The sequence below is a fragment of the Euleptes europaea genome, chromosome 8 (genome assembly GCF_029931775.1).
Source record: "Euleptes europaea isolate rEulEur1 chromosome 8, rEulEur1.hap1, whole genome shotgun sequence".
Lineage (NCBI taxonomy): Eukaryota > Metazoa > Chordata > Lepidosauria > Squamata > Sphaerodactylidae > Euleptes > Euleptes europaea.
This window is the reverse complement of record NC_079319.1, coordinates 24,921,667-24,934,770: the sequence shown is the minus strand read 5'-3', so window position 1 is coordinate 24,934,770 and position 13,104 is coordinate 24,921,667. Positions and strand designations below refer to the sequence as shown.

Sequence of the window (13,104 nt, the reverse complement as noted above, 5' to 3'; positions counted from 1 at the left end):
AACATTTCCAACCCCATGCCTAGAATCCAGGTGGATGACACCATTTTTGGTGGGGCCTCTCCTTCTTTTGAGAGCTGCTTGTCAAGAAAAAGCTCTACAGATGCCACTTGCCCCCATAACTGCATCCTGACAAGGGGTAAAGCTATTCCCAACATTTCAGACAGTTCTGCAACTGTTTCAAAGCACAAGAATAGGAGGACCCCATTCCACATGAATATACTTTTACTTTCTCAAACATCCATGCTTATTTTACCTCTCCAAGAGAGACGTAGAATTGTTTCATAATTAAGTCCTCTTCCTCTTCTTCAGAGCCCTCGGGTGGTGGTTGGCTTTTTCTGTACCAAGGATAATATGTTGTATCTATAATAAAATTGGTGCCAGTTTTGCTCCACTCCACTTGTGATATAAGTTTAGCTAACCTACAGTTGGGTGACAAAAAAATTAAGTGACCTTAATTTTTTTTATTCCATGTTAATGTTATTAATGTAGGGCACAATGAAGAACAGAACTCAAATCTGCATTGCAGCCAATGTAGGTTTTACCATAGTGTTAACCACTTGATTTAAACCAAAGCCAATTCAAGCCTCATGTGCTAAAAAAAACTGGTGCAGAAGTAACATGCCGATATCTCTTAACTAAGGTCTGAGAAAGGAAAACCATGTTCTTTTAGAGCACTTTCACACATGCTGAATAATGATTGTCTGCTGTTACACACAGTAAAATCCAGCTGCAAAGTGCATTGGAAGTGGATTGAAAGTGCATTATTCAGCATGTGTGAAAATGCCCTTAGATGAGCAACCATGAGCTCCCCTTTCCTTCTCTTGTACAAAGTCCCCCACCCTTGTCCCACAGGGTTACTCTTAACCAAGATTTGAAAGCCAGATTTGAATAGATTATTTGGGTTGGACCCAGACAGAATTGAGCCCCACAGCACAGAGTGGTAAGCTGCAGGACTGCAGTCAAACCTTTGCTCACAACCTGAGTTCGATCCCAACAGAAGTTGGTTTCAGGTAGCCGGCTCAAGTCTGACTCAGCCTTCCATCCTTGGTAAAATGAGTACCCAGCTTGCTGGGAGTAAAGTGTAAATGAGTTGGGAAAGCAATGGCAAACCACCCCGTAAACATAGTCTGCCTAGCAAATGTCGTGATGAGACGTCACCCCATGGGTCAGTAATGACTGGGTGCTTGCATAGGGTTTACTACCTTTACTACCTTTACTACCTTTACCTTTTACCAGTCAGACTCTCCCCTCAATCTTGCCCAATTCCCTTCCTTACCACATTCCCCATCCCATATGACTTTTGTCTATGCAGGTCCCATGATCCCCAGCATACCATTGTTTGGTAGTGAAAGAGGACCCTTTGTTCCTTTCTCAGAAGCTAAAAAGCTGGCTAGATATAACCCATTGATTAAATCTACATACTCTAAAACAAAAGTTTGGAAAGAAAACAATTTCTTCGTTTTTAGATGCACCCCCATCCAAGAGGCATTCCTTAGAACGGGGCATGCCTCTTTTAAAACGGCATATGCCATCCAGGGATCTGTAACAACTAATATTAAAAATAATTTATATTTTTCAAAAAACAAAGCACATTAAATTGGGAGCACCTTTTCAATAAATCAAAATATGGTAAACAATCAACTAAACATTGCAACCCTGGTTTTAAGAAAGACATTATAGGCATACAGATTAACTTTAGTAAAATTATCAAGGGAATGCTGTGGGAATTGATTAAACACATACATACCAGTAAAGTTTAGTAATGATTAAACATAGAACATCATGTACAGGCAATAAATTATTATTGCCTTAAAAATTACAGCGTGAGAGGCTATAAAAATAACATCAGTTTCATGGTGATTATTTGCAGAAGTCATTTAAATTATGTGAGGAAGGCAAAAAGAAGTCTGAAATTAATTTATTTTTAGCATTCACAATTTTAAGACCCACGTTCTGCAGTTACCTGTATTCAAAGTAGCAATCACTTTCTAGAAACGCTGGAAATCTTTCCCTTTTAATCCAGTTAATGGCCTGTTCTCGAGCCAAACACTGTGAAAAGAAAATCTAAAATTAATTGTCTTTGATTTCCATTTACCACATAAGTTAACAAATAAATTTGCTTGAAGTATGAGCCAGAGGTTTTAAATTTTAAATTTGTGTTTCCAAGAACCATGGGGCTCCTTGGAAGTTTTTCAGGGAATCAGTAATGAAGAAGAATCCATCACAGCTTCCCATCCCAGCCCTGTTCCCATCTCCTATGTAGCAAAAAGAAGCATTGGGGATATTCTAGGTCACACTTACTGTGCCATTTTTGTCTTTTGTCATCTGTTTGTATTGCCTTATACACATGAAGCTGCCTTATACTGAACCAGACCAAGGTCGGTATTATCTACACAGACTACCAGCAGCTCTCCAGGGTCTCAGGCTAAGGTTTTTCACACACCCTACTGTTTGATCTTGTTAACAGGAGATGCCAGGGATTGAACCTGGGACCTTCTGCATTCAAGGCAGATGCTCTACAACTGAGCCATAGCCCCTCTCCGCTTTAAAAGTATTCATTCTGCTGTTTCAACAATAGTGGTGTTTTATGCTTCTTCCTTAAAAAAAAATTCTCACATGCTGTTCTTAGCACCATATACTACTCTGAATACTTTTTGGAACAAAACAGTCTAAAAGTTTTACAATGCAATAAATTTACATGGGTAACAGTGAGGACCAGTGGTCCCTACCTTTATCCTGCATGAAACAAAGGTATCCCCTAGAACACGCCCCAGAATCCACTGTAGAGAGAATTCATTTATTTGTTTAGCCATAGGCCGTTACAAAATATCCTTACATATGTACAAAACGCCAAAAAAGGGGAGAATCCACTGTACTACTCTGGGGTTCCAAGGCAGACAGGTAGGGTTGTTGTTGTTGTTTTTCAAATGAGCCATTGTGAAAACAGCTCTTTGAAAATAGGTTTGAAAATCACTGGTTTTAGCCTAGGGACAAAATCACTTCCTCTTTCCTGGAACAATAAGAAAATGAATGTTGTCCTAATCAGATTGGCTGAGAAGATTGGCAGCTCAAGACATTTGGCCTCCTAAATCCAAAATCTAAGGCACTCCCCCATCCCTGCCTCTGCTCCACCTCACCACCCCTCCCTGAGAGCTGGTGCAGCCTCACCTCTTTGTTGTCCTAAATTTGTTTAAAACCAGCGCAGCAATCCTCTCATGCCCTATAGAACTTGCTAAACGCTTGTACAATTTCTTCCTCTTCAAAGAGTTCAGCTACTCTTTTGCCTGCCCTGGAAATCTTGTGAAGCTTTGGAAAGCCCTATAGGGGCATGCACACCTTGCTGCACTGGTTTTAAAGAGGCCTGGTGAAGAAAGAAGGTAAAGTGTGTAAGCTGCTCCAGCTAAAGCATAGCCAATACTCTCCAGAGGCTACACGCTGTGAGAGAGGACTGGAAGGAGTAGGGAAGCTGTCCCTCAAGAAAGCTTCTTTGCCATTACTAATTGCTTGCAGAGGCAAACTTGCTTTGGACTTGCTTTGGCTCCCAAGAAGAAGCAGTGGCAATGGAGACAGCTGCAGAGACAGCCAGAGTTTGTCTGAATCCACCACAAGCGGCAAGAAATTGTTCCCACAAGTTTAGGTGCAATCCAAAAAGCACCATTAGTCAGCAAGCTTCATTCTTTTCTACGGAATTGTATGGGAAGCATTTTTCAAAGTGCCCATTAACTCTTTGCAGAGTAGAGGGGGGCGAGGCAAGCTTCATTCTGTGCATCAAAATAAAGAAAAATTACACTGGCCGTGGATGGCATACTACAGAGATGAAAAACAGTTCTGTTGCAATAGCCTTCTTACCGCTTTCGCATCATGACAACGGGAAAGACTGAAGAATGCTTCCTTAGTTTGTCAAATGTCGGGGGAGAAGTGAACAAACATTTGCAATACTTGTAAATCCAGCTGAATAAAATTTCAGATTGCAGGACGCATGTGTGCAAAGAGGCCATGTGCTGGGGGCATGCTGTGACAAGAGGGGAAACCAAAGGAAACCACCCCCACCTTGCTCTTGTACCCACAATGTCTCTTTTGCCCAAAATAGCACTGATGGTAGATGAAGATGGGGGTGACATCACCTAGCTCCTCCCCCTCTCTGCAGCCCTCCTAGGCTGCATGACTCTCTGTCCTTACAGGACCCACAGCCTCCAGCATCTGCTTTTTGGAAGAGTTAGGAGGTTGCTGGGTGAAAGGCAGGAAAAAATCCACATCTGTAACCACTGTTGCACTTGTGCTTCATAGGATCCAGCTCAATCTTTGGTTAACCTTTTTAGGGTTGTTCTGTTAAAGAAATATTGGCCAATTAATTAGTTCTAACCAATTAAATCTGCTTCCATAAGCATATGAATAAAATGACCATTCTGATTTTAAAAATGTTCTTTTAGTGTGAGACTGAAGGACCCATGTTTCCTCTAAGACGATGACTACCATCCACATCCTGCTTTAATGTATGCGTGCATACACACACACACACACACATACATTTAAATCTGCTGCCATTAATTGGAGCCATCTTTATCCTTCATTGAAAGTTTGTAACCAATTAATCAATTAAACATTGCAACTGTTCTTAATATTAGATCCAGTTCTGGGTATTGGTACTTAAGTATGGAATAACTACAACAACACACTTGCAAAACATACCTTTGCTACATAACTTGGGTCAAAACCTAAGTTTGCAGGGAGAGGGCTGGTATCTTTCAAAATTGGAGTTTCTGACTTTGGCCTTGTAACATCATAAATGGGATTCCGAGGCTTCTGTTCTCTTAGCATCTTTTTCAGCTGATCTTCCAAATGCTGAGGATCATCATTAAGAACTTCAAAAATTCCATAATCAGGATTAAATCTAATTGGCTCTGAAAAAGTCTGTTAAAAAGTTTAAAAGAGTAAGGTCAACAACTATTATAGCACTGCTTTGTTGTAGCATGTTCATCTCTTTTAAGGACTGGATCATCATTCTGAATTTCACTTTCACTCTCCAGCCGATCTGATTTAACAGGTTCGAGTCCAGAAACACCTTAGAGACCAATGAGATTTTGGGGGTATAAACGTTCAAGAGTCAAAGCTCCCATCATCAAGAAGGGGTGTCCCTAATTATGCTATCAATTTAAAAGACATAATTAGGGACACCACTAAATAAGAAGCATAAAAAGGCTACTTCCCCCAATAATTTTCCAAAATTGAATGCTTTATTTTTAAACTTGCTAGATCTTCAGTACATATCCCTGTGTAGAAACTTGGTGAGATGCCATGGCTCAGTGGTAGAGTATCTGCTTGGAAGGTAAAAAGTCCCAGTTACGATCCCTGGCATCTTCAGTTAAAAGGATCAAAGAAGAGGGGATGTGAAAGATCTCTACCTGAGACCCTGGAGATCAGCTGCCAGTCTGAGTAGACAATACTGACTTTGAGGGACTGATGGTCTGATTCAGTAAAAGGAAGCTTCATTCATTTAACTTGCCCTCTAAGCTCCTACACCGCTTGTGCAGATTTATACATGCACACAATGTTTATTTCATGCCTCTTTGTCTCTTGCAAATTAATTTCCATCACATCTGTCTTGTAACTATCCACCAAGGAGCTCAGGGAGACTTACGCTGTCGCGGTTTGGGCCGTTAAGTGCCTACACTCTTAGAAAGGACCCCTTCCTGAGAAGGGATATGTTATCTTATTCAGCGAGACACCACTAGACCGGAATCAACGGTTCCTAAGAAACTTGTTATTGCTCCTAGGACATCTCTTGAACACGCCAATAAATTTATAATAATGGACAAGAGTAGAAGTATATTAAAAACACATTTATTTACATTATATAATATATGCTTTTTAGTTGCAAAGCCATAAAATATCATATAAGGATAGACATCATTAGTCTTAAACATGTTTATGTAGCAAGTAATCATTCACATTCTCTATGCCTCCATAAAGGAGTATCTTAGTCAGAATATACTCATAAAGTATCCTTAGTGCAATGCACCTTCATTCAGAATATAAGGTTACAGAAATCCTGTCAAAATATGGTTAATTCTTTGGAGAAAGATTTGGTTAGAAGCATCCTAACTTAAACCATTCAAAACATCATAACATTTCTGTACAGAAGACACACTATACCTTGCTGTGTCATCTGTATCATCTGGAGTCCTCTAAGAGTCTAAGCTCTATGAGAACATATGAAGTTATCCCAGAGCATCTGTATTTGCTAAGTCTTGAATCCTTTAAAGACTTTTATTGATCATCATTAAGATCAGGCATTGTCTATGTACATGCTATGCATGCTCTTTCTAGTCTTAGACAGCAATTCTGAATATATAAATACTATATGTTAGCTTAAAGCTGTTTACAGTCTCTTTGACTGTGCCAATCTGTGTATGTGCATTGTGCATATCTCACAGAGTACAGAGTCTCCTTTCCCTTCAGGAACATCTCTGGTCTCTTGCTCTGAGGAGGTTCAGTCCTCTACTGTTAAGTAGAGGACGTTCTGACACAATCCCAGAGGTCTAGCTATTAGCCCTGTATTCAGGATGCTTCTTAGCATTGGTAAGCCAAATAGGCTTAGTTTGTAAGAATCCATAAATCTGATGGACTCTCAATGTTCCAATACATGGAAAGATCACTGCACTTAGATTCCTATTCAAAGAATAGGAATTCTAAGGGTCTCTATCCTCTTCTAGGAATAGAGCAGTCTCACAAGAAGATAAGTAAGATATGTTGAAATATCCAGATCTTGATACTTCAAGATATCTCTGAGAACTGCTGTCCACGCAAGGACAGAGTTTCAATGTTTTACATCTCAAGCCTTTTGAGATGGAGAAGTGTTACTTCAGACAGCTGCAGTCTGCCAGCTATAACACTCTAAAGTGCTAGCTGTACTGTGGCTGTTATTTATACTATTTCTAGACCCATTAAGAGTGAAGAAAGATCCTTTATCCCCTCCTTCTTATCCTTCAGAGGGGTACCTTTATTCTCTTTTATCAAATACCAGGAGCAGTGCAGCAATAGCTTAGTAAGCAGTTGCTCATGTCTTCTGATGTCTTATGTCCTAATATGGACTTCCTTGTCTTTCAGTCCTCTTAGCTTAGAGTATAAATACTCATTTCTGAGTTACATGATCATGTTACATATTTAATTTCTATACCATCCTCTTCGTTAGGACTATACGCATTAAATGAGACTACTTAGAAATCTGCAGCACAACGTTTAACTATATAACTCATGAAACACAATTATTGTTTACATTTGTCACTTTGTAACATCTTTTAGTAACTGACAGCCTTGGGCAGATTACAAAAGGCAAGAAAGCTTGTTACTCATATCTTTGAGAGAACTTTAATGCCTCAATAGCACAGTTTCAGCTATTGAGATCTTGAAAAGGCCTTTGAGATTCTGACATCTGGCAGCTGAGTCAGAAAGGTGACTTTTGCACACTTTATGGACAGATAAGAGAAAGTGCTTTACGCTGCCCCTTCAAGGGAAGGTGCTCAGCTCTGCCCCTTCAAGGACAAAGCCAGAGTAACTTTAGTAGTTAGCTTTGATAGAGCTAACCTTGAGAGTAGTCTGTCAGCCTGACACAGAGCTAGCCTGTCAGCATGACACAGACTTTCATTATACATTACACAAACCCCTGTATGTGTATGATGTGTTTAAGCTCTATATGGAATTAATTCTGCACATGTTCACATGATTATGTCAGGGCCTGGCACAACGCCAGCTTGGGTCATCACACTTTTTCCTCTGGGCAGATGGATTTCCACCCACAGAGGGCAACTTCCTTGCCTCCCACAACTGCCAAAATGCCCCCAGAATGCCTAGAAGCAGCACTTCAGGGGGCATTTTGGGAAGCAGTGGGAACAGACAGGCAAAAAAAGTCACACCCTGCAGGCCGAAAGATCCATCTGTCCACCAAAGGATCCACCTGTCCACCGAAGGATCCATGAAATGGTACTCCCATTTTATCCTCACAACAGCCTTGTGAAGTAGGCTAGGCAGAAAGGGAGTGACTACTCACCCTATGAGTTCCATGTAGAGTCTCACAAAAATGAAAGACTAACAGCCCATTCCTGAAACAACGGCGTATGGAGTTGGCGGGGAAGAGGAGCAGCAGCGCCTCTTCTTAAGCCGATTCGCGCACGCTGGGGGAATGAAAAAAGCCATTTCGCAGCTAAAAGCCCGGTTGAAAACAGCGAGGCTGTGCCTGCTAAAAAGCAGGCGCAGCACCGCCGTTCCCGGTGCCAGCGTACCGTGGCGAACCAGGATAGGAAGCCACCTAACCAGCAGCTCCTCCCCCCGCCCCGCCCCAGGAACGCCTCCCTACGCCAGAGCGGCCTCTCTAAGCCGTGGCCTGTGCCACGGAGAGGCCGCACCGGCATAGGGGCGAGGCACGGTCTCGTGGCGCTCGGCCACCGGCAGGACTGGCCTCACCGCCAACGTAAGGGCGTGTAATAGTGCGATTACACGCACTTACACTGGCGGCGAGGTCATGTCGCCTCCAAAGAACTTTCGGCCCAATTCTCAGGAATGGGCTATAAGTTCCTTATTCCTCCCTTTCCATAATTCTTGAAACTCTGAATGTTGACTATTGGTACAGTTTCTGCCAATAAGACTTGCAAAATTGTTTCTGATTCATTCCTAACATATCATGCTCCACTAAGATGAGATACTCGAGTCTAACATGCTGACAGAGTAATCCTTTTAACTTAATGCATGCATGGTTCACATACATTTAATACTGATGTTTTTCTTGACTTAAAAAAAAATAACCATGTCTTTAGCAGCATGTACAGATTTAAATGTGTACAGAATGAGCTTCTAATTCCAAATCACTGAACCCTTGCTAGCTTATACGAACATGCAAATGAAGCACGTACATTCCAAAATCTGGAACTATTTGAACAGACACCAGAAAATTTCAGCTCTATAATATTTACATAGAAAACTAACCAAGGATAACATTAATTAATCACTTGTATCTATTTTTAATTCAGCCTCTAGTAATGGAGCTCTAGGACCCGTTTTCCAATAGGCATTCCAATTAGCTAAATTGAAAACATCTGGCTCCTTTAATGCAGCAAAACAGATGCCAATAACAATGTTTTAAATATAAATTGTATTGTCATTCTGAATGCTTGACCACCAGTCATTTACAAGTATATACAGGAATGGAATGGAAACCAATGACTACTCCAGTGTGATTAGTCACGTTAATGAAAGGCATATGCCGCAGTCCAACCGGCTTCTGTGTGTAGGTCACCCTTCTAAACTGGGCCCCACACATACAAATAGGGCATAGTGGGGCAGTAGGGGAAAGGTCACATCTACCATCCCAGAACACTGCACATGGATTGCTGAACTAATGATTGGGTAACAGCGCTGATCGTTGATTTGAGGGGCAGGGGAATGAATCCAAAAGAGCAATCCTAAGCAAGACTACTCAGGATCTTACTCAGTGGGACTTAATCCCAAGAAATACAAGATTCAAATTCAGTAGCACCTTAGGGACCAATAAGATACATCTTACAAAGGGAGCTCAGACTTTCAAAAGCTTATGCCCTGCATATCATGTTGGTCTTTAAGGTGATACTGCAGTTGAATCTTGCTCTTCTACTGCAGATGAACATGGCTATCCACTTGAAATAATCCCAAGAAAGTATTTTTAGGATTACTGTTCATGTCTCTTTCCTCTCTGTGCAGCCAAAGACAAAAGCATCACTCATGAGGGAAAATGAGAGAAATCTCTACTGGCAGCAATGGAAAAATCCATGGCTGCACATGAGAATCTTTTGAAGGAGGCACTAATTTCAATTCATTAAAACTACAGTAAGAACACTTAACATCTTTGATTCATCTAGCAGGGATCAAAAATGTATCTTATAGCACCTTAAAGATAACCCAAGTTTGGTAGAAAATAGTCTACTTCTGCAAGCAGAATCTCAGTCACAGGGTGCAAAAAACTAATACGTGCAGTGTGTTTGTGGTAGGGGGAGGATTCATCCAGCCTCCTACCTCTGACCCCTGACACACAAAGGGTAATTAGCATTGCTAAGGCCTTCACCCAGAACACCCCTTCTGAGATGGTCGGTAGTTCATTTTGAAACAAGAATTATGCAATTGATCAAATCTGTTTGGGAATCACACTTTTTTGGAAGCTCTGCTGAGCCTAACCCAAGATGTGTAGGGGTTGCTTGCATTTAGTGGTGATTTAAAAGTAATGATGTATATGCTCACACACCTTTGACTACCTCATAGAATCCTTCCATATCATAAGACATGTGGTAAGGTATTATTGTTAGCATATTGTTGGACTAAAGGACTGGTGAAACATGGGTTCAAACCCCACCTTAGCCATGAAGCGCACTGGAAGACCTCAGGCCAGTTACTATCCTTCTGCTTAATCTACCTCACACCATTGTTCTGAGGGAGAAAAGGAGGGATGGGAAACATGTGTATCAGTATGAGTGTCTTGGAGAAGGGGTGGAATAAAAATGCAACAAAGATGAGTTCCAAAGCCAAAGAGCGGCTCCAATTAAAACCCTTGTTTTGTAGGGCAAGTAGATATGCAGGACAGTAACATAATGTCAAACGTTTGGTATTACTAAACATCACAGAGGAGGAGAAAAGGGGGAGACGCGGGGCCGCTGTTTTTGGCGACATCTCTGAGGCTTCCATAACGTCGTGTTCCAGCCTCAGAGTACACTAGCTGAATTATGTTCCATAAATCAAAAGAGAAACAATTCCTTCATCCATGTTTCCTGCAGTTGGTAACGTTGAGTCACATGCTACTCTTTAATTTAACCTCTTGCCTACATACTGATGCGTACACCTGGGTCCTGTTTCTAGGCGACAGCAGCACAAGCACAAACAAAAAATAAAAGGCCAAAATTGTAATAGTGTTTTTAACAGGGGTGTCACATTCTTCCTGAATAACTTGTACGCGCGGCGGCAGAGTCAAACGGGAAACAGAAAAAGTTCACATTGCTGTAGTAGTTGCTGAGGACAGAAAATTCTCCTGGGAAAATCAAATTATGATGAGATCAGGATTTCTCAACAGACACTTCATTTTGGTGCTTTGGCATGGAGTGCTGCATTATTCTCTCAGCCTAAAAAACCCTCTGGGGTCTTCTGTATGAGATAATTCTTCTCACATAGTCAGCAGCACTGGATTTTGTTTTCTGTGAGTTCCAAGGGCAAATGCCTCAGATGTGCGGCTTCATATCCACCGTGACATGGAGGCAAGCCGGAGCGGGTGCACAAAATAACCCATTCTACTTTTTAGGGACGCAGTTGTTACCGTCTTAACCTGTACAATCTTGCAAATTTTATTTTCTTAAAATTCAGAATAAGCATTTGGAGAAGAGATTGGATGAAAATACTTACTGGAAGGCTCAAGAATTCATTAAAGAAGTCTACAAGGATGTCATCAGTTGCTAGATACTCCTCCTGGAGGTAAAAAACAACAACCCAGAGCACTGTCACATGGTTGAATAAGAATACTGCTTTTTCATAATAAGGGTGGCCAATTTGCAGAATTCCTCTTTTGTAAACCTTCAACTGTACCCTGAACTTCCCCCTACCCAATAGAACAGAGCTCCAAAACATGGCCCAAAAAACATGGCTCCAAAAATAGCACATTTGCAGCTCTCCCTGATCTGGCAACTAGATGCCACCATTCTGTGCAATATGTTTGCTGCTAAAAATGGACAGGGCAGACATCTCTGCTCAGCCTATTCAGAGAAATGGTAAAACTCAAATCTTCAAATAAAGAATACTATTTAGAGCAGGGGTCAGCAACCTTTTGTAATCAAGGAGCCTAACTACATCAAAATTCAGAGCAAGAGATCAAATAAGAGGCAGTATAAGCAAGCCAATTTGTATAACTAAAAATATACAGCTTAACATCAATATATCTAATTCACAACCTGGGTAAATCTGTGGATACTTAAATCTGGAGACCAAGGCCATGATTCTACAAACCCAAGAAAAGACCGTGGTTTGCACAAAAATCTGAAACACACACACATATACACACACTGGGGGCTTAAAACCCTCCAAAATGATAGAAGCAGTGCCTGTAGCTTTAAGTAATGAATGCCCTCAGGGGCTGTTGCTGGGTAACCACAACAGTACTACCAGCTTCAAACCTTGGTTTCAGTCAGAAAAAGGCAAGAGGAGTGGGAGGCCCTTTCCAAGGATATTTTGGCCTTTGAAGGAGGACTCATCAGAGCCAGGCCTGACAGCAACCAGTGACTTGATACTGTGTAAGGAGCATAATTCACCCATGACTGACTGCTTGCTACTGTTCAAGAGAAGCCACTCCACAAAGGCCAGTGTGGTATAGTGATTAGAGTTTTAGGTTAGGATCTGGGAGAAGCAGGATCCAATCCATACTATGCCATGGAAGTATGCTGGGTGGCCTTGGGCCAGTCACATATTCTTGGCATAACCTACCTCACAGGGTTGTTTTGACAACAAAATGGAAGAGAATGATGTACTCTGCTTTGGGTCAACATTGTGGAGAAAGGCGAGGCATATATGTAGTGAATAGTCAATAAATATAGTTGAAGATAGGGGGCAGATAAAAGGTAGGCTGGTCAGTGGGTGGGAAGGAAACAAGGAAGCAGGGAAAGATGATATGGAGGCTGCCAGAGAGATACAGGGGAAATTGAGGTGCCCCTCACAAGTCCTTGTGGATTCCCCACCACACTATTGGGCCTGGCCCAGCAGCCAGCACTGCGCAAGTCAACCAGACTGTTCCCAGTCACAGCTGACTCATGGGGACCCCCATAGGGTTTTCAAGGCAAGTGATTAAACATGCCTTCCTCTACAAAGTCTTCCCTGGTGGTCTCCCATCCAATTACTGATCCTGCTTAGCTTCCAAGATCTGACAAGATCAGGGTATACTATACCACTCCGCATCCCCTCCCTCCAACATACCTTAATTTAAAGATTTGCTTTTCTTTTTTAAAGAACCACATTTGGTTCTGTGTAGGGAGCCACATGTGGCTCTGGAGCCCTAGATTACAGACCCCTGCTTTAGGTTGTCCTTGGTGATACCACTTATGCCTTGCA

General features: G+C 41.7%; 1 protein-coding gene and 1 non-coding gene across 2 annotated transcripts in view; both read right to left on the bottom strand.

Moving 5' to 3' along the window:
- RGS22 (regulator of G protein signaling 22) overlaps positions 1 to 13,104 on the bottom strand; it is an 89,399-nt gene that overhangs the window by 68,887 nt on the left and 7,408 nt on the right. The window contains exons 3-6 of the mRNA XM_056854883.1: positions 11,413 to 11,475; positions 4,690 to 4,911; positions 1,964 to 2,049; positions 254 to 419 (exon numbers count right to left, since the gene is read on the bottom strand). Of these exons, the coding sequence (XP_056710861.1) occupies positions 254 to 419; positions 1,964 to 2,049; positions 4,690 to 4,911; positions 11,413 to 11,475 (537 nt within the window). The remainder of the gene's footprint in view (positions 1 to 253; positions 420 to 1,963; positions 2,050 to 4,689; positions 4,912 to 11,412; positions 11,476 to 13,104) is intronic.
- TRNAS-UGA (transfer RNA serine (anticodon UGA)) lies at positions 2,466 to 2,537 on the bottom strand. The gene has a single exon. It is a non-coding gene; the product is annotated as a tRNA-Ser (tRNA).